Source organism: Spinacia oleracea, chromosome 2 (assembly GCF_020520425.1).
Source record: "Spinacia oleracea cultivar Varoflay chromosome 2, BTI_SOV_V1, whole genome shotgun sequence".
NCBI classification, from domain to species: Eukaryota; Viridiplantae; Streptophyta; class Magnoliopsida; order Caryophyllales; family Amaranthaceae; genus Spinacia; species Spinacia oleracea.
Genome location: NC_079488.1, coordinates 107,477,370 through 107,500,744, shown reverse-complemented (window position 1 = coordinate 107,500,744; position 23,375 = coordinate 107,477,370). Strand labels below are relative to the sequence as shown.

The 23,375-nt window shown below is 34.3% G+C and overlaps 3 protein-coding genes across 3 annotated transcripts; 2 read left to right on the top strand and 1 right to left on the bottom strand.

Moving 5' to 3' along the window:
- Positions 1–701: 701 nt before the first annotated feature.
- Positions 702–4,496, top strand: LOC110786565 (protein LEAD-SENSITIVE 1). The gene is made up of 2 exons (XM_021991126.2): positions 702–1,197; positions 3,564–4,496. Exons 1-2 carry the CDS (start codon positions 1,104–1,106, stop codon positions 4,253–4,255), a joined length of 786 nt encoding a protein of 261 aa, XP_021846818.1. The 5' UTR covers positions 702–1,103; the 3' UTR covers positions 4,256–4,496.
- Positions 4,497–4,639: 143 nt separating this feature from the next.
- Positions 4,640–8,104, bottom strand: LOC110786557 (aluminum-activated malate transporter 10). The gene is made up of 6 exons (XM_021991118.2): positions 7,596–8,104; positions 7,277–7,417; positions 6,294–6,566; positions 5,656–5,774; positions 5,428–5,571; positions 4,640–5,309 (listed from the first exon to the last, which is right to left on the bottom strand). The coding sequence occupies exons 1-6, from the start codon at positions 7,924–7,926 to the stop codon at positions 4,824–4,826; spliced, it is 1,494 nt and encodes a 497-aa protein (XP_021846810.2). The 5' UTR covers positions 7,927–8,104; the 3' UTR covers positions 4,640–4,823.
- Positions 8,105–16,011: 7,907 nt separating this feature from the next.
- Positions 16,012–23,157, top strand: LOC110786547 (uncharacterized). Its single transcript, XM_021991106.2, has 3 exons — positions 16,012–16,423; positions 17,919–18,067; positions 22,583–23,157. The coding sequence occupies exons 1-3, from the start codon at positions 16,238–16,240 to the stop codon at positions 22,716–22,718; spliced, it is 471 nt and encodes a 156-aa protein (XP_021846798.1). The 5' UTR covers positions 16,012–16,237; the 3' UTR covers positions 22,719–23,157.
- The last annotated feature ends 218 nt before the right edge of the window (positions 23,158–23,375 follow it).

The following is a 23,375-nucleotide window of genomic DNA, read 5'->3' as shown; positions in this document are numbered from 1 at the left end:
GTCAATTACAGTATGAGTTTACCTAATGCTCTTCTCTTTTTAACGAAAATTATGTTTGTCTATTTAAAGAATTTCACTTTATCTCTACTTATTTCATCAAGTCTAGATAAATTCATATAATCCCTCAAGAAAAGATAAATTTATTGAATTTTCAAAGTACTCTGAATTATTTATAAGTTCATATAAATTCAATTTAAAATATTTTTGAAAAAACACCTAAAAATACGTTGAAAAAATACATCCAATCCAATGACTAAAGATGGTCCATGCATCATTGTCAAATTTAAGTTCAAAGTTCAAACAAATTCCCTCATAAGCCGTAATCAATTAATCATTTGCACTATGAATACAACTTTAGAGTTACTGTATACAATATCAATGATGTCTTAGCCTAGTGGTTAAGACTGAGTGCACTAGGTCACAAGTTCCATTCCCCCGTGTCAATACAAAATATGTTAGTACCAATAACAAAAAATGACTTATAGGTGACTTATAGGTAATGACATATTATTGTTGGTAATCAAGATGGTTGTATTTGAATCACTTAAGTTAGTCGTTATAGGTTCAGAAATCCCTAAACTAAATATACTTTTACTTTTTACTCCGTATTGGCATAGAAATTAGGATGCCCAAGTTCCCTGAACAATGGTGCAACGGCTGCATCGTAAATGGGAATCTAATTGCTTCAGATACACTTATAGAATCACAATGCAAATTATAAATTGATGATTAACAACAAGAACAACGTCCATGAATCACATCAAACGGCTCAAACCTCCCACATTCGACGGCTCAAAATCTCAATCGCCAGACCAAAAAGCAAATGTAAAGCGAAGTCGTACTACAACCAAAATTAAATAAACAAATTGCCCATCATTATCATTTTTCCGTTTATTTTTCCCTCTATATTTTCTAGGTTCATTTTTAAAAGTTTAATTTTTTTGAGGGGTTTTTTCTTTCGAGGGGATTTAAAAGTTTAATTAGTTGTTGAGTGTTAGCTTAACTAATGCCGATTTGATCGGAAGAGTGTAGACCCCACCCATATTCCCCTAAATTTTAACGAATTACCATTGACTTAGCCGAAGAAGAATCAGAGGAAGAAGATGGGTTTACTGAGTCACAAGATAGAGAGAGAGAATATCAAATCTGGGGATCACATTTACACTTGGAGAGCCGTCTTCACTTACTCTCACCATGGTATACTTTCTAATTTTTCTTGATTTTAATGCCTTTTATTTTCATTATAGTTTCAAAATGCTAATTTTAGTTCATATTTTGGATTATCCTTTTTTTTTTCCTTGCATTTTTCAATTTGTCAATTCTAATTTTTGATGTTGACGGAATTACTGTATACGGAGTAATAATTTACATTCTATTTGGATGTGAGTTGTTTATTGACTGCTATAATTTGATTCTGAAATGGGATTTTGGCCAACTTGCCTTACTTGTAAGAAAGTTTGATTCTTTCATCGATGTATGCCTATTTTGGAAGAAAGGAATCAGCCAACTGTTTGTTGCATGTTGTCCAAATTAGAGGTTAACCCTTTTCATTAATGGTTGAGAGTTGGGAATGGAATGAGGTTTCATCTCAGTATGATTTGCTGTGTTGTGGATTCGAGGAGCGGAAATTGGATTATGGTCAAGCAATAAAGTTTTCAGTGGGGTTTAGTGGCTTGTTGAGTTTGAGGCTATGGATTTTGGGACTGCTTTATGAGTGTTGAAAGTTGAATAGTTGGATAGCTAATAAGTAATAACATTTGGATTTTGGAGATAATTGGATATGTTCCAAGTTATGGTGGAATTAGGTATATCTTCTTAGGATTAGACTCCAGTAGGACAAATTTTGTTATTATGTTAATGATTAGTGGTCTAATGGGGACATCAGAAGGATAGTGTGCTTGTCATGCTTGTATATATTGTTGGACTTGGACAATGCAGAAGCTGAATCCGATTTGACTCACTCCTTAGTTGATATATCCCTGGATTCAAATGCGGAAAACCAGTGCATTACCAAAGATCGTGTTATCTTGTTTTTATTACATAATCAACTTTAGACTGTTGGTTTATGCTTTTAGCATTATAGCCTTGTAGGACAAATTTGTAGGTGGAAGAACAAAAACGCCTGTCCTCACTTGGTCACTTTTGCTTGTGCGTTGATGTTGGATGAGATAGTCACGAAATTTAGCATCCAAATCATCTGCGTTTGGTAGCTATCTATTCAAATGGATAGATATTCCTTTTTTCCTTGGAAAATGTTTCAATTATATTTGAATTAATGAACTATGTCATGGGAAGCCATCTAATACTCTCTTTGTTCTCAAATTCCTCCTCTGTTCTTCAAGTTGATAAAATTGAAATTAGAAGGCAATTAGTGCCAAATATATGCCTCTTTGTAGAAGGTAAAAGTTAACCCCCACCCCCTTGCGTGCAAACACACACACACACACACACACACACACATATCTTCTCTAGGGGTGTGAAGATAGCATGCAATCGACTGTTTAGGTCATGGTTATGATATGATGATTCGAGCGCCTAATTTCTGGAGTGATACTATACAATCAGTAATCAACTTTAGCTCTCAATATAACCTCAGTAATTATGATAAACTTCCTTAGTTATATGCTGACATGTTCACACTCAACTCCTGATGGCACCGTGGGAGTATATTCTCCATGCTGAACGCTGTAATTGCCATAAATGGATTTTGTACTTTCTCTTTTTCAGATCTTTCTGCTTCTGCTATCTTTCTTTCAGTTTCCTTTTTTTTACAGTTGGGGTGGAAGTTGGGAAGGGGAACTTGTTTTTCAAACTATCTATGGTTCTTTTGGGCCTTTTGGCACTAAAAGGTCGGAGTAGATTAAGATTATGCAGTAGCTGGTAGAAGAATGGCTGGGATGATTTTGTAAAGAGACTTCTTCATGTAGAAGTCCTTAGTTTTTCATCTTGGTCAATCAGAAAAGAAAGCTTGTAATCGGTAAATTAGAGTCATGGGAAGGGTCTTGGGTAGTTGGGTTGGGGAAAGCTCTTATTGATTTCATTTCTTTCATTTTAACATATGATCTACTCTTCCTAACATGACTCCTTGAGGTGAAACAGAGAGAACATCGTATCCCTTATCTTGAGTCATTTAAACATGTTTGGGTATTTTTTTCTTCCGTAAACCCTATTTATTTATGTTTAAAAGACCAAATTTGTACTTCGCGTAGTATTTAGATTTATGTCTAGCCTATGCTTCTACGGAGTACCTTTTAGTGAAATATCTTGCATGTTTACACTTTCAGGATTTATTCAAAGTACTCTTATGGGACTGGTTTAGCTTTCTATGCCAATCTTTTAGTCTTGCATATTTTCTTCATTTACGTTCTTCTTGAGAACATGCATACCTTAAGACTTAAGTACACTCCACAGAACTCATAAGAAAATTGAAAACTTTTGTTAATTAAGTGTATAACTCAGTTATATGGCTAATAACTGTGATTGACCCCCTCCCCGCTTGTTTAAATTGAAACAAAGCACACTATTCTCAATTTCTCACTACAATTTGTATTCTATTATTGAAGGCATATTCGTTGGTGGAAGCAAAGTTGTTCATTTTACTCCTGATCGTGATCGGAATCTGAAAGCAGAGTCTTCTGACAATTCTGATCTTATGAAGGACAATTCTTCTTCTTCATGTCCTACTTTCCCTGATTGTGGATTCAGGCAACCAAACAGTGGAGTTATCCTCACCTGTCTAGACTGCTTTCTTGGCAACGGATCACCTTACTTGTTCGAATACGGAGTAACCCCATCTGCCTTCCTTGCCAAAGTGAGGGGTGGAACATGCACTACAGCCCAACCCGATCCACCTGCAACTGTCATCCACCGCGCAATGTATCTTCTCCAAAACGGGTTTGGGAACTATGATGTGTTCCAGAACAATTGTGAGGACTTTGCATTGTACTGTAAAACTGGTTTATTGTTAGTTGAAAGACTAGGGGTTGGAAGAAGTGGTCAAGCGTCTTCTGTTATCGGGGCCCCACTGGCCGCTCTTCTTTCCTCTCCTCTGAAGTTGTTGATGCCAAATCCTGTTGGTGTAGTTACTATGACAGCTGGGATGTACTGTATGAGCCGTTATGCTACTGATATTGGCGTCCGTAGTGATGTCATTAAGGTAGCCGTAGAGGACCTTGCTGTTAACCTCGGTTGGAATGGGTCCGAGGAAGAAGAAATCCCTGACCAGGAATCTTCTACTGCACTGATTACCCTGTGACATTCATATTGAGCCAAGTACATATCTTCTCATTATAATTCTCAAGTGTCATATTTGTGGCCGTAATGAATAAATCTTTTTTGGTCACCTTGTTGATATTTATCTCTGCTTAGAAAAGCTTTGTATCTTTCAAGTGAATCAATGAAGTCATGGGAGTTTGTAGCAGTCGGCAGCTTTTGTGTGAGAATGTCTAACTGAAAAAACCGTTTTGATTGTTTAACTAATTGGTTTCATTGCTTAACTAATCAGTTCCGTTGCTTAACTATTGAGTTCCATTGCTTAACTTATATGACACCAAGGCGGCCTTTTGTGTAAAACCGCTTTATATAAAAGTTTGTATGAGTTTATTGTAGATTATTGTAGTTTATTGAAATTTTTCATGGAGATACCAATTCAAGCTACGAAAAGTTCTAGAAAGATCTATATCTGTATATATTCCGGTAGATGAGCTGGTAGTATAACGGATTTTCTGAGGTCGAAATTATAAATCAGGATATCGGGTGCACTTTACACACATACAGTTCAGATGATCGATCTCTACACGAAGTAATGTCTGAAAGTCCAAAGTTCAGACCTCTTCAACAGTCTTCATTGTTTCTTGACCTTGATTATTTGTTTGATTGTCGTTCTGGGTTGGTTGAATATCTTGTAGTTTCTTTTCTTTCTGGATTTTGAACTCTGCCATGTCTGCTAACTTGTCAACTTCTTGAACAACTTGTTCAATTCTCGCTACAATTTCCATCAACAAAGTTGCCAGCATACCTAATGGCAACACCTCCAGCAAAGTTGCTTGATTTGGGTTCTCTAATTTCTCAACCCTGTTGTCAACAGAGTTTTCAACTGTTGACAACTGAAGAACGATGTCACGAGGAAGTGATTTAAGAGCATTTTCAAAGTCCTCAACTGCAAATATCATTTTGTCAACTGAGAAACCGATATTAGATGATCTTCTCCTTGTCTTGATGGTTGTGGCTAATTCTTTCAACACCTCTGAACAGCACAAGCTTAACTCTGTGCAGTTTTCTGTGATATGTTGCTTCAACGCCTCAGGTGCCTGTGTTCATGATAATGCAAGATTATTTTCAATCTTTCAGGTATTCCATTTATTTTCAAGGTTTTATACTTTGCTAAAATAAATTCAAAGTTTAAGCCAATGCAAGATTGTGTATTACCTGCATTTTGGAGTCGATGCAGCTGTTGAGATTATCAATGCAATAAGCGCAGCTGCGTGCTGCAGCACCGATTTTTAGGTACTGTTTCCATGGATAGCCAAAGTAGAAACGTCCATGTGATGGCTCCCATATTGCAAAATTTGCCTGATTCATGACAGATTATTAGATTTCAGATAACATAAATCTGTTTTGGAATGTCTCACAAATTCGAGTCTGTCATTTACTTACCATAGAATCTTCTGTTGCCTTGGAGTTGAGCACACACTTGTATCCTTGTAGCTTTTTGTTCAAATTTTCCTCCGGCATCTTTGTAGTTTCCTCATTACTGAAGTACTCGGTTATATAACCTGAGTATGAAAATTGTGTGAGATATGACCTTTTTTTAAGAAGATAAGATGAAGGACCCTACTAAACTGGTACCCTACACAGGTATTTCTAGCCAACTTTGCAAGTCAGACTCATTGGAAATGAGGGGGGATTATAAAGGAAATCTTCACCTCCAAAGAGCCCCTAATGGGGTTTGATGCATGCATATGACTTAGTTAATTACAAGCGAATACCACCTCTGTTTTTTTTAAGTTTTTACGCTTTGGAAAATGTGTTAAAAGTATGAAAACTTTGACCGTAAATTCTCATTATTAAATTATATGCATCAAAACGTTACATATAAGATCTTGTTTGATTGGTATCGCTATGTATTTTCATAATATCAACTTTTTATAACTTTTTCACATACAAAATGGGATATATTATTAGTTAAACATTGTATTGGAGTCCGTGCAAATATTAACTGAAAAGGTAATACCAGCTTTAAATTTAACATGTACTTCTAAGCAGTTTTCATTTTGTGTGAGGTGTGTACATACCTTCCAAGGAAAATGCAAGCTTTTCGAGGTTGCTAATAGTTTGATTATGAAGCTGATCTCCTGCCCAAACAGGCCATAGCAGCATACTGATGAGGATGCAGAGGGAGACTCCTATCGCAATTGTGCTTACCCTCTGGTGAGCCATCATCACCAAGTCTTCTACGCGATAGCCTGAGATTGAGACTAGGCTGAATGTCAGGATGAAAATCATGGCTCCATAATCAAATCTAGCCTTTACTGTTGGAATGAAACGTGTGAAGGTGGCCGTCGAAGCTGCATGCACAAGCAAATTAAAGCTCATCATCAATACAAATAATCCTATTATAAGCTTTGCCTACTTAGGACTATGACTCCGTTCTATTCGACTTATTTTGGAATCTAAATTTATCTAAACTTATTTTATCTGAAAAAAACTTATTTGTGTGTGAAAATGTTCGATGAACTTATATTATCTAAACTTAACTGGACTTACTTTTTTTTTTTAAATAAGTCAAAATAAGCCGAACAGAACAAAGCTGTACACCAAACAACCATGGTAATGGGCGTGGTTGTTACGGTTTTTTCTTTGGAAAAACATATTTATATAATTTTTACAAAGAATAGCCATTGAAGTAACAAAATATGATAAAGGTCGTAACTTGCGACCTTTAAACCATGTCACAATGATGACATGACATGCTTATGTGTCATGAACGTAATTAAAAACTAAAATATTTAACTTATATAACCTATTATATGTATATGTTACAATAAATGTATGACAAATTTATTCATAATATATAATAAATATTCGTTTCCTTCTTTGTCTTATTTACATATTTTTATAGAAAAAATATTGCATTGATATTAAAATATTTCGATGACGAATGGTCTACGTTGCGCCTGTATGCACCATTTAGAATCCGACACTTAGGATCGTGACAACTAAAAATTGTTGCAACTTGCGACATTTATCATCATCCTTAAAGGAATAAAATACTCACCAAAAATGAAGACAGAAGCTCCAAGGACAACAGGCTGATATTCTTTATCACAATGACTTGCAATCCAATGAACGCCGACTCCTACTGATCCTGCAGCAATAGTTGCAACAGCTCTGTTGATGCTTTTGTATATAGTCGATCCTGCATTAAAATGAATTCAAGGTCAGTAATTATCTTCATACAACTCGATCATATTAGGGACGATCACAACAAAAATATATAAGACCTGATTGTAACTTACGTGACCAAAATATATATAAGAGACCTGATAGTAACTTACGTAACCAAAATATATAAGACCTGATTGTAACTTACGTACCTACTGTATATTCACAAACAACAACAACAGTCATAATAGCCCACATTGCATTCTTTCCAATCCCATCGTATAGAGGTCTCATATAATAGAGGAGTGACACAACTGAAAGGGCTAATCCCACTTTCAGACAATGAGTAAACTTCTTTGGATCAGCCACACCTATTTTCCATGACTCAACAAATAACCTCCATATCTTCAGAAAGATCATACTGTGTAATTTCTGCCATAATCTTGCTGCTAGTCCTTTTTCGGGTTCTAGAACCTTTGATGTCCCGTTAGATACATTGATTTTCCATTCTAATCTTCCGGAAATTCCTTCTCCAGATACCATTTTTCAGTTTATGTACGTACGTACAACAAAGAGATCACCAAAAGTACGGTACCGTAGTACGTGTGTACGTCTGTTTTGCAAGTACTGAAGGTAGGTAGGTACTAGGTAGGTAGAAAGACTTCAGATAGATAGATCAAGTCTTTGTTTGTTTTAGAGGTGACTGAAGTCTATGGAAAATGTGTTGTGTATGAATTTGGAAACTGTCCAACCTAGCTTCCTTTATATTGAGATCCAAAAAAAACCAAAATTTGCAAATGATATCACTAATTCCACTATCTGCTTATTCAATTATCCAAAACAAAAAAATATTTAGGTCCTTGAAATTGTCCTTTTTTGATAAGTGGAGATGGTTAATTGGAATCTGACGGTAGATCGATCAGGTTGCTATCATGGAAATTGACACCACCTTATCATTGATAATCCTTCAACATTGGAATAATGCTGAATCTTGCCATTAAATTATACTTTCTCCGTTCCACTATTCACTTCATTTGGACTTTTACACTATTCATGTTGTGTCATTTACTGTAATCACTACAAATTAAATTATGGATTATTAGAGACGGAATTTGAGACGAAAATTATAAGCATCTCAAACTTGAGACGGATTACTAAATTTTGTCTCTAAATTAAAATTGAGATGGGAATGTATATAGAGTTTCAAAAATTTCGTCTCAAATTTGTAATGGACTTGCCAAAATTCCGTCTCAAATTTTTTTGAGACGCCCTCTATAGAGACGCCCCATATCGGTCTCAAACCCGTCTCCAATCACCATTTTGAGACGGATTTGAACTATTTAGAGACGAAATCCCTCGTCTCTATAAAATGATTTTTTTGTAGTGAATATATACGTAAGAAAACTAGTTTTTAGCCTGTGTGACGCACAGGTTACGTGCGTTTTACAATTGTGTTCATATAAATCTGATGCTCGAAAAACATTTATACAACACCTGTCTGAAAGTGACCCGATTCAAGACGAAAAAGTGTAAAATAGTGTCTTTCACAAGTTTGAAGTAACATAAATGTTGATGAAAAAGTTGAATGTGCTAAATGGAGGTTATGAATACAGAGGGTTTATAAATTAAAAATTTAACTAAGATGAGCCAATTAATATCTTTATTATAAAAAATGAAAATGAAATGAAATAATGTAAACTTTTATAGGTGACAAGTGGAATATAATTTTTTGTGTTATAAAATATTAATATAAATATGTTATCATGTAGAATCTTGTTAGACTTGTATTGATATATATTTTCTAATATCAATTTTTTTTAATTTTTACTTAATTCGATATATTAAGAGTCAAAGTCATGGGTTAAGAGTATAAAGTTAACATGGTGTAATATTAAAGGAACGAAGGAAATTAAATATTTTTTTTAGGTTAATTTAAAAGGATTGTTATGATGATGGCATGAGCGTCAATGGGTCTTGATTCCGTATCACATATGATGCATCCATGCATGCAAGATGAACTCTAGCCCTCGGGGTGTCCGTTGAGGCGGAGCCTCTGATGCCCAAATCAGTATTCAAGCAATGTATATTCGGGAGTATTTAAGGGAGACATGGTGTAATTTGTAAAATAACGTATCTCTATTCTATAAGGGAAGAGGGAGAATTGTGTCCATGTAAAAAGACTAAAACACTCTCATTAAATAACTAATTCAATTGCTACTCCATATATCTTTATTATACCTTTATTACATAAGTTAACTCTTGACCACTTCAATGTCCACGTAAATTTTCAATAATGCCCTTACTTAATAGTTAATTCAAATGTTAAAATACATTTGCAGAGTGTTGCTACATCAATTGCGTATAAAATTTAATTTTTGAAATATACGCACGAATCGCGTGCATATGCTAAAATGTGGATCAAGCACTCTAGTTGTGTGTGTTATGAGTGACCTCATGTTAAACATCACATTTGGTAAATCAATTCAACTTATTCACAAACTGTGTTGTTACCTGACTTACCTCCCACTCGTCTTTGTCTGTGTCCTACGTGAAATATTAATTTGTACGAATTTTGCACGAACTGAATGCAACCTTTTCCTATGTCACGTACTCATACAGTCATGCTCCTCCAAATTGTCGAACACGTTAAATTACTTAATACTCCTTGTCTCCTTTCATCCCTAACTTTAGTATCAAAAACTTGGTGCTAGTTAGACCTATTAAAAATCCCGATCCGGAAACCGACCCAAAAATTCTGGGTCTTGAACAAAATTTTGTGACCCGCAATTCAATTTTATCTGAATCCGATCAACCCGAAAAGTAATGGGTCAAAAATCGACCGAACCCGTTTTGGACCCGGCCGATTGAAAATCATTGTATTTATAGTAATAAATGAGATTATGAGAAAATTTAAGCATAATAAACACTGTTGTGGGTAATATGATTTTAATTTGAATTATAAGACATCTTATAGTTGAATTTGTCTAAATATAAACTTGTGTATGAAACTTTTAATTTGTGCCCATATTTTGTATATTTATCACCTAAATTAATGAAAATATAATGCGCATTTTAAAATCTTTCAACCCGTTGGGTCGACCACAACCCGAAAGTTCTTGGTCTTGAACAAGAATTTATAAACCCGAATCCGAAAGTGACCGACCCGATTCAACCCAAATCCGAAAATATTTTTTTTACAACCTGACCCGACCGACCCGTTTGACAGGTCTACTGCTAGTTATTCATATCACCTTCGATGGTAGTTATAAGGAAATATACTTTCTGACACGGAAAAGATATTCTATGAATGAAGTTGTATGTTTCTACTAATTCTCTATTTTGTTGTACAATGAACTACTCGTATTATGATCCTAGCTATCATCCTAAGGCTTTTTATCTCCTTTTCATATCCCGATTTGAAACGAATCAAATGATGACACTTATTCAATTCGATCTTCATCATGCATGGTTACTACATTGATGCATGCATGGATTGGAACAAAAACTACCATATATTAAGGATGGATGGTTATGCTACGGAAAATTATAAATAAACTTATTTTACTTTTCGCAAAAAAAAAAAAATGGCATGATTTTGTAACACATTTCTTAAAAAACAACCTTCAATAAAATATAGTTTAATCTGATTAATGGTATTTAGATTTATACAATAGTATTGACAGCGGTATGTCGTTCCGTAATTGGACCATAAAAATTGTGTACATTGTTTATTTTTTTAGTGAAATAATTAAAGTATGGTTCACAAGTAAAAATTTAGGTCACAGAAAATATAAAACTTAGTGGGATATACAAAAATACAAGTGTTGTAGGACGTATCCCTACAAAATGGAGCCTTACTTTCTAAGTTTGTGGAACTTTGCATAAAAATACTGTAAGCAAACAATCATGCAAATTTTTTAAAAAGAAAAAAGCATAATTTAATTTGTTGCATGAAATTAGACGGACAAAATAAAAGGAAGTAGAAATGACCTAATATTACCAAAAGTAATACTGCATTACAGTTGGGTTGACTTAATGTACGTCATTACAAATGAAAAAGGTTGCTTGAACAAGAAACTCAAGATTGGCCTAATTTGTCACTTTCTGTTTTTAATTACTAGTGCGTTTACACTGACTGAAGTGGAGAAGCTTTCAATGGCTTCTATCTAGAGATTATAATACGGCCAGTTTCCAATTACAGATTAATTAACACGTTAGTAATGTTACAATAGACAAGTTCTTTTAAACACGGTCATGTCACTCACCTCTTATCCAGCTTACATATGTTATCTCTGTTTTACACTTTTTGTTTAGTCTGTTTCATTATATTATTTACATTGTGTTTTATTTCTATTTATAACGGATCGGAAGCGAAGAAAGATTAATAGAATACAACTAGATTATGACCTAGAGAGTATAACATTCTCTAGACAGATGCGGAAAAGCTCAGAAAATAGACCCAAACCAGATAACTCTAGTCCAAAATAACATATACCGTAAAGTTCGAAGGCCCGTGTTGGGGCGTTGCCCCCGAACCCCATCAGAGACTATGTTACGAGATCTCCGTGTTGGGACATTGCAGTAAGGAATTTGACTAATTCAAGACACTATTCTACCAAACTATACATACAATCGGACAAGAGACTAGCTTGCTGATTGCAATTTTTTTTGGTGAAAGAGGGGCTTAAGGAGAAAATGCAATATAATGTGATATGCCAAAGTAAAGTTAGTGGTAGAGAATGAATATACAATTAATTAATCAATTATGTATTCCGTAAATATTCTTTTCTACATCAGATAAAATCTACTTGGCATGCATGCTTTTAAAAGAGTGTAGTGTAATTAAACAAAGATGAAATTAATGTCCACCGTTAATGTCTCTATACATAATACATGTCATTAAGAGGAAGATTTTGATTTCTTCTCTTAAAGGCCGGAGTAATATAAGCGGACTCGCCTATCAAATCATAGTTTTTTATGTTTGTTTTACACAATCTGCCTAATCACTTGGCGCCATGTTATCTAAACTAGCATTTGAGCCCCGTGCAATGCACGGGAGTATTTTTAAAGTGTTATACGAACTTGGATTGCTCAACATATAATAACGTTAGGTATTATGATATACATATATAATTAAATAGAACCACATGTATATATTTAAGATTATTAATAAATTAATCTAACAACATTTAGAAGGAACAATCAACAATAGTGATATATAATATGATGTCAATAGAAAAACAACCCGTTAATAAAATAGTCATAATACATTGACGAAAAATCAAACTTAGCCATAAAATTAAAAAAAAGAATAGACACACAAAGTAAAACACACATTACCTCTGAAAATGGTATATGATATAGAGTGATTGTATAAGTGATACAACGAAAATGATTATTAATCAACTTATTTATAAGAGGGTGTATGGAAGATGAGAGGTTGATGAAGAAGGTGTTTAGTTTCTTATGATTATTTTGAGTTAATTTTTAAAAAAAAACTATTAACTCATAAATACTACTCCGTAATGTTTATTGTTATTGTTATGGAATGTTAATAATTCATTAAGTTTTGATTATTTATTTTTAGTGGTGTATTTTAGGTTTTTTTTATGTGAAGTCGTTTGGGTTTTCCTTCTTTTAATACAAGTACACTTTAATATTGATGTCTTTTTAGTTTACTATTTTAATTATCCAAAAAAAGGGGGAAAATGGGAGATTGATGAGGTGATGACACATGTCTCATTATCACCTATGGTTTTAGTTTTTAAATACTACTAGGTATAGATAGATGCGTGACAATGCACAATCTCACTAAACCCGACCCAATCATAATGCAAAACCTCATCAGACGGGTACGGGTTTGGGTTTGGGCAGCTTTTGCCATAGTGTTATTCAAATCCGTGTTTCGGTACGGATTAGGTCATTCATGATCAACTCTATTTTTCCCTCAAAAAAATGATCAACTCTATTTGTTTATTCACTTATTCTTATCTAGGCTCAAATTATTTCAACGGAAAATAATTTCCCACGAAAAACAATTTTCAAAGGAAAACATTAAGGTAAAATAGTTTTTTTTTGTTCGTTTCCTTACAAAAAATTATAAAGACAAAGAAATAAAAGTGGAAATGAGAGGAGAGACAAATAAATGTAAGGGATTAGAGTGAAAAATGTGGCATTCCTTCTTTTCAAAAGGAAAGTTGGTTTTCCTTTCCGCCTTTGGGATTTTTTTTTTCTACCCTTAACAAAACAAACGAAGAAAAATGAGAAAATTATTTTTTGAAAAGGTGTTTTCCATAATATTTCATCAAAACAAACGGAGCCTTAAAGGCGATAGGTGGTGTACAATAAATATCGTACATCTGACACTGAGTAAAAGTAAAGTCAAAATGTTTAAAATTTACTTCGGTTTAATGTAAAAGTTATTTATTTTCTAGTGATAAATTTTTTCGCTTTGATAAAAATTATATCTTCAAAATCACTAATACTTCGTAATATATAAAAGTAACTATGTACGGCTTACCCTTTAAAATTCGTATCCGTAAAAAAATTGTAATATAAAAATTAATCAAAACATATTAAAATTACCAAAAATCGATAAAAGTTATACCCTAATATACCTAGTACGTGCAAAATCTTTTGTTATCTTTTTTTTTAAAAAAATCAATCAAAGTTCTTGTCTCCAGAGAAACTTGCTTCCTTTTTTATTTCTCTTATTCGATCATTGTTTGGATGTACAAAATATATCTATTAGTGGCCTAAGAATTAGACTAGCTCTATGACGTGATTTTTTTCCTATGGCCTTTAAGAATATTGGAATATGTGCATTACACTTACGATGGTTTACAGAGGGAATTGTCATGAAGATGAAGATTGAAAGGCATAAAATGAGATTCTTTTTAGGGAAAAGTTAAACAGAGATTTTATTGAAGATCAAAATCCACCAAAGTAGAGATACTTTGGGGAAAAACGTTTATACATAACAATCCATTACCACCCTGAATATCTCATCTTGTCACTATACGAGTTACCATATTCCCTGCCCTCTTCACATGAGAAATAATAAGTACTCTGTACATCAAAAAGCTTTGTAAATTTGCCTATGTCATCATAAATTAAGAACAAAGGAGAGAAACCATCCATGCCCTTTATATGGACCCAAGCTACATTGATAGCATCACCTTCCGTCCACACTCGCTCATAACCCTATATTCTCGCAACTTGCACGCCAAAATGAGATGTTTTGGGGAAATGAAAATTAAAATGGTGTTCGCAATATAAATTAATAAGAATAAGTTTTGTGTAAGGTCGTCTTTTACTCATAAGACCTGTAGTATTATCAAGAAAGAAAAGCATAAGTACAACACAAAATTAAAATTATACTCTGTAACTGTGACTATAGAGCCTAGTAACAAGAATCTTATGTTAACAATTTTTTTATTAGAAAATATAACTAACTAAGCACAGCTTTGCGTATAAGAAAAAAGAAATTAAGCATTGCTATTTGACAACAAGAGTATAACTTTCTAATTATAAAGTATAACTATGTGATTATAAAGTGTAACTTAGTCTTATGCTTATTATACGACGATCTTAATTAAAAGTATGTGAATTAATAATGAATACGGAGAAATTATATTAACATGTTATGCTTGTAGCTATCTAGGTTCATTAAAAGTCTAGACAACTTTAAAATATGGATTACATATTAAGCTTATGTTTGCTTTGTTTTCAACCAATTTACATAATTTACTTCAAAGATGCTATTATGTCCAAATAAGTGGTAATAAAGTTTACTCAAATACATAACACAACTCATAAGTCGTAACTAAAATTAGTTGAAATAAGTGAAAGAAAAATTTGTTAGAAATGATCTTTTGAAAATCGAAAATTGTGGCAAAGGACATTTTAAAAAAAAGTTGTGAGAAAGGGCCAAATTAAATTTTTTTGGTTGTAAATAAGGACCAAATGCCATTTTTCGGTGGTCAACGCCAACTTTTCGGCGGTAAACTGTGATGTGGTAGCAAATGCATAACACTAAAAGAGGTAAACGAAATGGTATTTTTATTTTAAGAAATGATTTTTTTAAAAGAAATGGTATTTTTTATGGAATAGTACTCTTTTCTTGAAAAACTTGTACTCTTTTTATCGAAATGGTACTTTTTATTTAATGAGAAAAGGTGTCGAAATGGTTCTTTCATTTTTTTGTCAATTTTGTCTATTTAGTGATTGTTTTGTGTTTTGCTTTAAAAAAAATTTGTTAAAAAATGAATCACGTGCCAGTCAAAGCCGGAAAATTGGCGTTGACCACCGAAAAATGGCCTTTGATGCTTACTCACAACCAATAAAAAACTTGTATTTGGCCCTTTCTCACAACTTTTTTTTTTTTTTTTAAAAAGGTCATTTATCATAATTTTTGGACTTTAAAATTTCATTTCTAACAAATTTTCCTAAGTAAAAATTAGATGAATTAGAACGCAAATATTCCCCAAAACAATGGGATAAACCCAAACCAAGAGGTCTTTCGACTTTGTAAGAAGTAGAGTCCGTTGGGCTTAGTAGAAACTCTTATAATCAAAACGACGTCAAAAAGGTCGGCCTTAATTGAACGCAAAAGCAAAGCACGATTAGTGAATGACTTAGAGAGAAAGATGATGAGAAATGCATGATTCCGGGAATTAATCCACCCACAGCATACGAAACCCAAAGTACACAGAACAGAAAAGAGAGGAGAGAGAAACTCAGCCAACAAAAATCAATTCAATCAAAATCCATTTCTGTCAACAACAAAAAAAAATAAAACCTAATTTGAAATCAATTTGAAATCGAATCGAAGAATTAGGCCAGAGGTTTAACAATGGCGAATTTGTATGTAAAAGCGTCGCCACCAGCGGATCTGAATAGGAACACAGAGTGGTTTACATATCCAGGAGTTTGGACAACATACATCTTGTTCCTCTTCTTTTCATGGCTTCTTGTTCTCTCTATCTTTGGTTGTTCTCCTGGTATGGCTTGGACCGTCGTCAATCTCCTTCACTTCCTTGTACGCTTCCTTTTTCCCTCTCTCCTCCTCAATTTCTTCAGCTTTTCGGTTTTTTGTGTTTTTAATTTGTTGTAATTCATTAATTGATTTTGCCGTGCTTCAATTGGCCTCTTTGAATTCAGCAATTCATCTCTCTTTGTTCAATTTTACTGCTAATTCAGCTCTTTTGAAAGTTGCATTTTATATGATTGCGTTTTAGTTTAAGCTATGTGAAAAGGTTAATTTATAGAACATGTGTGTTAGTGTTGTTAGGTTTTAGAGTTCTTGTATTGAACGAAACTTTTTGAAGTACTGGATGAGTTTTCAATTGCACTTTGTGAGAGCTGGAGGGGTATGGATTTCCGGCTACAAGAATTTATTTGTATTGCCGATTGTTTTCCATGTATCATGAAAAGGCATGCTGTTCAATTTCTTATGTAAATGAATGTCAATCAGTAGGTGATCGACTGATTACGGTTGAATATTTTCGTCCATAAAGGGGCTCTGGTATTGTGGAAAGAATTGTGATCATAATGTGAATGGAAAATATATTTTGAGAGAATATACAATAGTTGTTGCTTATCCTTTGCTCTATGTCCTTCGAAATCATAGTATTTGTCTTGCTAACCTTGTCGTACAATGTACGAGAGTAACAGGACACATCAACACCTTTAATTGAAATGTGAACACTTATGTATTGCCCTTAAAATATGATAGACAAATATCGAAAAGCTTATTTTCCGTGTTAGATACTTCTTTTAAGTTTACCACATCACTTCTAGATTGATATTGATCTGAAGCCTCAACGTAAACTGATGGAAATTTAAATTTTTTATCTATGTTACTTGTACTCGGGTACTTGTGTTCGACGGGTACTTATTTTCGACTCGGCTGTTTTTTGAAAATTCCCCATGACTTTAGCCTAAAATGAAGTGTCAAACATCGAACACTGGTGCTTGAGGTGAATCAGTGAATGAAGGGTCCGAGTAACATAAGATACATAACGCATGATATAGGGAATCCAAGTATGTAGCTACTCCTCAATTTAAATAGATATGGGACTTCCAGTAAGGGATATATCTGGGTTAGATAGCTGCTTCAGATCTTCTTAAACTTTGGAGTAATGTTTTGAAATGTTTGTGACTGATAAGTGCTAGCATTTGGGAAATTCCTTAATTGAGTTGGTTAGATAATCTTCTCACCCTTTCCCCAAATATCTGCAAAGGAGAGGGAAGGTAATTTGCTGTGATAAATCACGAGTCAAAAGATAACACTACTGTGTCCTGTTCTAGAGTTATGCGATATCTTAAACGTCTCTAATTTTAGATATGCCTCTATTCAGAGGAGGGATATGTGTTTCTAATAGTTTAATATTCTTTTCCTGCTGGCTGTTGGTAGTGGGAGAGATGTGAAGATAGAATTTTTTTCCATCGCATGTATTCGTTCTGTTTCAATTGTTTTAATAGATCTCTTTGCTTGTCTTATTGATGTTCTTGCTTCTTCTTTTTTTAATAAGGTCACGTATCATTTCTTTCACTGGAAGAAAGGTACCCCGTTCTCTGAGGATCAGGGCATATATAATCGCTTGACTTGGTGGGAACAAGTCGACAATGGGAAGCAGCTTACACGTAACAGGAAATTCTTGACTGTTGTGCCTGTGGTGCTGTAAGTAACTCCCGAAATATTCTTATGTTGTTTTTATTTTAAGTGGTGTGCAGTTGTTTTGCTGAGTTATCAAATGAAATCCTTGTCCCCTAAACATCATAATTCTTGTCCCTTTGCTCACTACTCGTGAATTATTTTTATCTCTTATATTTCTCTTTTTTAAGTAGCTTTTAAATAATACCACATGAACAATAGGATATTCATCAGAAAAGGGGTCTTGGACCTTGGTAGACATAGAAGTCCAATACTGCCCGAGTTGATGAGAATGTAGTTCACCTTCAAGTAGACTTTATGGACATGAACGCTTTCAAGTCAATTGAAAGGGGGAGGATGGAGCTCATCGACATGTTTTAGCCACTTGGTATTGTACTTCAGTGCCTTAAATTAGGTTGTAAGATGTGAACTCCACAGTTGATTTTTCTTTTACAAAAGAAAAGTGAACAAAAGTTAGGATAGTCTTCTCTCAAAACTATATATCCTAACTTATTTAAGGAAATAACATATGCAAATTTGATATCGATTAGAGGGTCTATATCTTGGTAGGTCTGAATGTGGTGACCAATGCTTGCAACATAGGTCTGCAGCACGATGTGTAAACAGATGTTTGACCTCGTCCATAAACGACTGAATCTTCCATGAGCAAGTAGCACATTGCTGCAAAATCTGAATAATTAGTAAATTATCCCCTTCAAAGAAAAAATGTCAAATATTATTTTTAATTGCTAAAAGTAACCCGTTGCAGAGGGCAATTGTTTCTGCGAGAAAGGGATGGTGTGTCTCCTAGATTGTAGGAGCGACATTGTTTCCCAAATGATCCCTAATAACCACCCTTGCGGCACCAGAGTTATGACAAGCAAAGCCATCAAAGTTGAGTTTAAATGTATTAGGGGGTGTCCAGCCAACCTGAGTATAACGAGGCGGACATTTAGAATTATTTGTACTTGAATGCATTTCCAAATAGTCGAGACAAGTGCGCATATTCCATTGACTAAACATTTAAAGGCTCTAGTGTAAAAGCTGACAACAGAAAAAGGGGTGTGTTAAAAAATGGTAGCGCTTCTTGTTTTCCACATATGCTCCATAAACAAGTTACAATTTTTTTAATTGATAAGCTATATTGCGTAGTATGGAACAAAGAAAAAATTGAATTTGGCCGAAGTAGCGCACCAAGCTAACGAATAGTTCAAGAAGAGTTCCAAAAGTCTTTAGTGACAAGGCAATGTAAAAACAAATAATCTTGGGTTTCATTGTGTGGCACAAAAAGGGCAACAACTAGGAATATCAATTTACGGTGAACTAAGTTGTTCCTTGTAGGAAGACCATAGTGCAAAAGTTGCCATAGAAAACATTTAACTTTAGGAAAATATCCAATATTTATATCCATTTGGTATTCCCATTTAATAGGAGAGACGTTGTTATGAGCTAGCCAAGTGGCACATTTAACAGTAAACTGCCCATTACAAACAACTAACAAGGAGTAAGGGAAAAAAGAAATAGGGATTGTTTAATTATATTGATTGGAGGCCACCGTAGGAATTACAGACTTACATGTCAAGATAAATTGGCTACCTAGTTGCGACGTTAAGGTTTCATAAAATGGTTGTCATACAAGCTGGTGTATCCGTGTATGGAATTGGGTATGAGGTTTCTTAGCTCAAACGGTTTTAGAAATCTCACGGCTGAATTACTAGATAGGTACTCCATATATGATGATAGGGAGCTTTCTTGTGTTGCCGTGTTAAAAAACTACAGGGGTGACATTAAAAGTAGTGATTTCATAGGCAAGTGTAGAGAATTCTGCTACATTTCCCTCTTTGACCACTTTCTGTTTTTACATTGTAAGTTTGTGACACAAACTTCCTTAAATCTTGATTTCTGAATGGTTTTTGGTAGTTGTAAAATTTAAGGCTTATGAAATTTAAATTTTACTTCTTATGGTGTAAATTTTTTATCATGTACAAGTTAAAAAAAAATTGAATAGAGGGGAAATAGTTCAGTATGCTGTATGAAAGCACCTATACAATTTTGGATCTCAGCACCAAATGGTACTAGTATGCCATAGCCATAGGCTTACTAAATGATTAGAGGACCTAGTGCCAACTAGCTAGTCATGGTCATAATTGGCTTATGTTCCTAAAACGAACTAATGGGAAATGTTAAGTAAAGGAGTGGAGAAAATGCATATGTAACGGTGGTGTTATATTGAATTTCTGCTCTGCTTATAATTGACCCATATTTTCGAGGTGAACAGTTGCAAAAATGTTAGTTTAAATTTGGAAATAAAGACATGAAACTTGGTCAAAAGGCTTAGGCATGGGTGTTGAGCCTTGACTTTGTGTTTGCAAGACGATGGGCTGAGATATTGATGGTCTAGTATCTAGATTTCCATGTAGCCCTTGTCTGCATTAGTCTGAGTGATTATGAGAACTTTCAATATCAAGGAGTGAGATATTGTTTCTTTGTTATGTTTGCTGAAGCCCTAGAAGTATATTTCTGATGATGTATTGGAACTAACTGACCTTGGAAGGAGTAGGTACTAGGCAGTTAGGAGTTTCATGGCTTATAACAAGCTGATGACTACTTTATTCCAAATAACTGCAAGGATTTATTGTTGTGTTTTGCCTCCATTATCGCCAATGCTGGCTTCTAGTTTACTTGCTCACGTCCCTCCATTCCCGACATATGTTTCTATTTGATAAAGATGTCCCTTTTACACCATCTTTTCTTTGTAATGTGCTCTCTCAATCACGAGGTAGTCATCGAAGTGGTGAGAAAATTGGGATATTTAGTTTCATGGATTTTGACTCTTAAGTGATGTGTCTGAGATGGATTGTAAAGATGCTGTCTCAATGGCTTTTGGGCTTACTAAGACAATATTTTGTAATCTAAATCTATTACTTCAACTTTCCATGGAAGGTTTATAGTGGGGAACAAAACAAGGCCTTGTTGCTTGCACAGTTGCACTAGTGAAGATATTTCAAACCTAGTATGAGTTAATGATCTAGGAATAGCCCTAGGGGTATCTAGATCTAGGAAGCGCATAGGGTCCTAGGGGGTTGTAGGTCTATTATTATGAGATTGAAATAATTTTTTATAGGGCCATGTGCATCAAATCACCGCCTATGACTTCAGTACTACGTTACTAACAGAGTAACAGTGAGTTAGTGACTCCGTGACTTCGACAATTCTGGCTGAAGACAACTTATGAGGACCCAAACCAATAGTAATGTGGCCCTCTATCACTCACCCTTTGTGGAGACTTGACACCATGGTACAAGGCTCATCATAACAAAGAGCTGCAATTAGGGCTGAGGACACTCTTGGTCCACTGATGTTGCAGGCTTTCTGCCAAGCATGATCTTGGGCCTATATTACAGTATCCTTCCTTTTCTTTGTTGCCTAGATATTTTTCTTAAGGTTTCCCTTGTTTAGAACATGCCCTTAACTCTTAAGTTATGCCACCTTTCGCCACTGTATGGCGGAGATTTACGTGCCTAACAGCCATCAATTTTTTTTTTTAAGTTTGGAGTGTTTTTCTTAAATTGCCTTTATTACACCGACATATTGTTTGCGGCATTTCTTTTATCGACTTGAAGGGACTAGCAGTGACATGGAAGTTTTTCGATTTCAAGAAACTGTTTTGCTTCTGCCATGTGCTGCTTTTGTTGGTGGGGGCTTGGTGGACACATTTTTCAAATATTCTATGATCTGATGCTGCTTTATGAGCTCAGAATATGATGACAGCTGAGTTCTGATGGGCCTTGATTGTGTTTCCAATATAGTATGTGACGCCTAGATGACTAGATCTTGATGTACCTAATTGAAAAATATACTCCATGGTTGAATATGGATGCTACTGAATTGTGTCGCTAATAAATAATTTGTATCAGTTTCTTCTAGCATCAAATTCGTTGTTCACCTGAAGTGTCTAGAACGATTTGGTCTTTCCCAATTTTAGCGGTTGAATATACATCCTCAGTTGTTTGCATGCCTTTCTGTTTGGTACTGTGAATAGTTGTGGACCTCTTTCCCTTCACCTGTTCCCTTCTGTTATTTCAGATGTTGAAGTTCTTCTCTCAATCCGTGGACTATGGACCATGGTACACAGTGAGCATAGTGCACCAAAAAAACATGTTTGTATAACCAAAAAAACATGACACTGCGACAAAAGAACATGCGATATATTATTTCACTATTTATTTTACTTTTACAAAAGAACATGGAGTAATATTTTACTTTTTTGTTATAAAAAATAATATATTATTTCACTATTTATTAAAAATATAAATAAAAAATGTAATCATGTTCTTTTCACGTAACCAGATGTTCTTTTAATTATATACTAGTGTTCTTAAGGTGCACCATGTTCTCTGTGCACCATGGTCCACATTTTAAATTGCGGTTCTTCAGGCATCCTTTTTCTATGAGCACCTTCATCTTACTAGAGAAAAATTAGTACACACTTTGATGTATGTTGATTATTTACATATCTTACTAAAGAAAAATTGTTTACAGGTATCTGATAGCCTCGCATACAACAGATTACCAGCATCCGATGCTTTTCTTGAACACAATTGCAGTGATGATTTTGGTTGTAGCCAAATTCCCACACATGCACAAAGTCCGGATCTTTGGTATCAATGGTGAATAATAATAGTAAGGAAGTTAAGGCAGTTCGCTCGTTAACACTCAAAGGTGACTTCTGATCCTTTTTCCATGAGCTGTTGGAAGGAACACTACTGTATAGGAATACCAGAAAGGAAAAAACGGTTATGGATGATGTAATGCTTTTGTATCACCTAAACTTCTGCCTACTCTCCAAAGAGATGATGAACAAATAAAATAGTTACTATCTAATGTACAGAATCATTTGCATGTTCTTTTAGATTTTATGATATGAGCATGATTTTGGTGTTTTCGGTTGTGTTATTATATGCCAAGAACCTTTTAATCTGTAATGGAAGAGAGACTGTTTTACTAGATTGTTATTAGTATTTATCAATATCTGTGATTTTAGCTTCAGAATTGAAGCCTGTATTGAAATTGTATTCACTGCTTATGAGTTATGGATTTGTTAATTGTATGTTTGATTCTGAGTATGATTTGTTAATTGTATGTAGCAAATACGTGATACATTAATATCTAAACGAGATTATTTGGCTGTTTATTTCACACACTGCCCCTGTTACGAAAGGGGACGATTCTGAAGCAATCTTTTCAATAATGTTGGCTGGTGTTTGTATGGTCAATTTTTCCATTTTAGATTCTTTTTTATAGCACATGTTGTGTTTTGACTTTGAGGTCAAAG

Bases quoted from the DNA above. Each gene is read 5' to 3' on its own strand.
- LOC110786565 (XM_021991126.2), top strand. From the start codon at position 1,104: ATGGGTTTACTGAGTCACAAGATAGAGAGAGAGAATATCAAATCTGGG. The intron at 1,198-3,563 runs GTATACTTTCTA...CTATTATTGAAG, and splicing joins CTTCACTTACTCTCACCATG to GCATATTCGTTGGTGGAAGC.
- LOC110786557 (XM_021991118.2), bottom strand. From the start codon at position 7,926: ATGGTATCTGGAGAAGGAATTTCCGGAAGATTAGAATGGAAAATCAAT. The intron at 6,567-7,276 runs GTGAGTATTTTA...TTGTGCATGCAG, and splicing joins AGCTTCTGTCTTCATTTTTG to CTTCGACGGCCACCTTCACA. The intron at 5,775-6,293 runs GTATGTACACAC...TTTCATACTCAG, and splicing joins GCTTGCATTTTCCTTGGAAG to GTTATATAACCGAGTACTTC.
- LOC110786547 (XM_021991106.2), top strand. From the start codon at position 16,238: ATGGCGAATTTGTATGTAAAAGCGTCGCCACCAGCGGATCTGAATAGG. The intron at 16,424-17,918 runs GTACGCTTCCTT...TTTTTTAATAAG, and splicing joins TCAATCTCCTTCACTTCCTT to GTCACGTATCATTTCTTTCA. The intron at 18,068-22,582 runs GTAAGTAACTCC...AATTGTTTACAG, and splicing joins ACTGTTGTGCCTGTGGTGCT to GTATCTGATAGCCTCGCATA.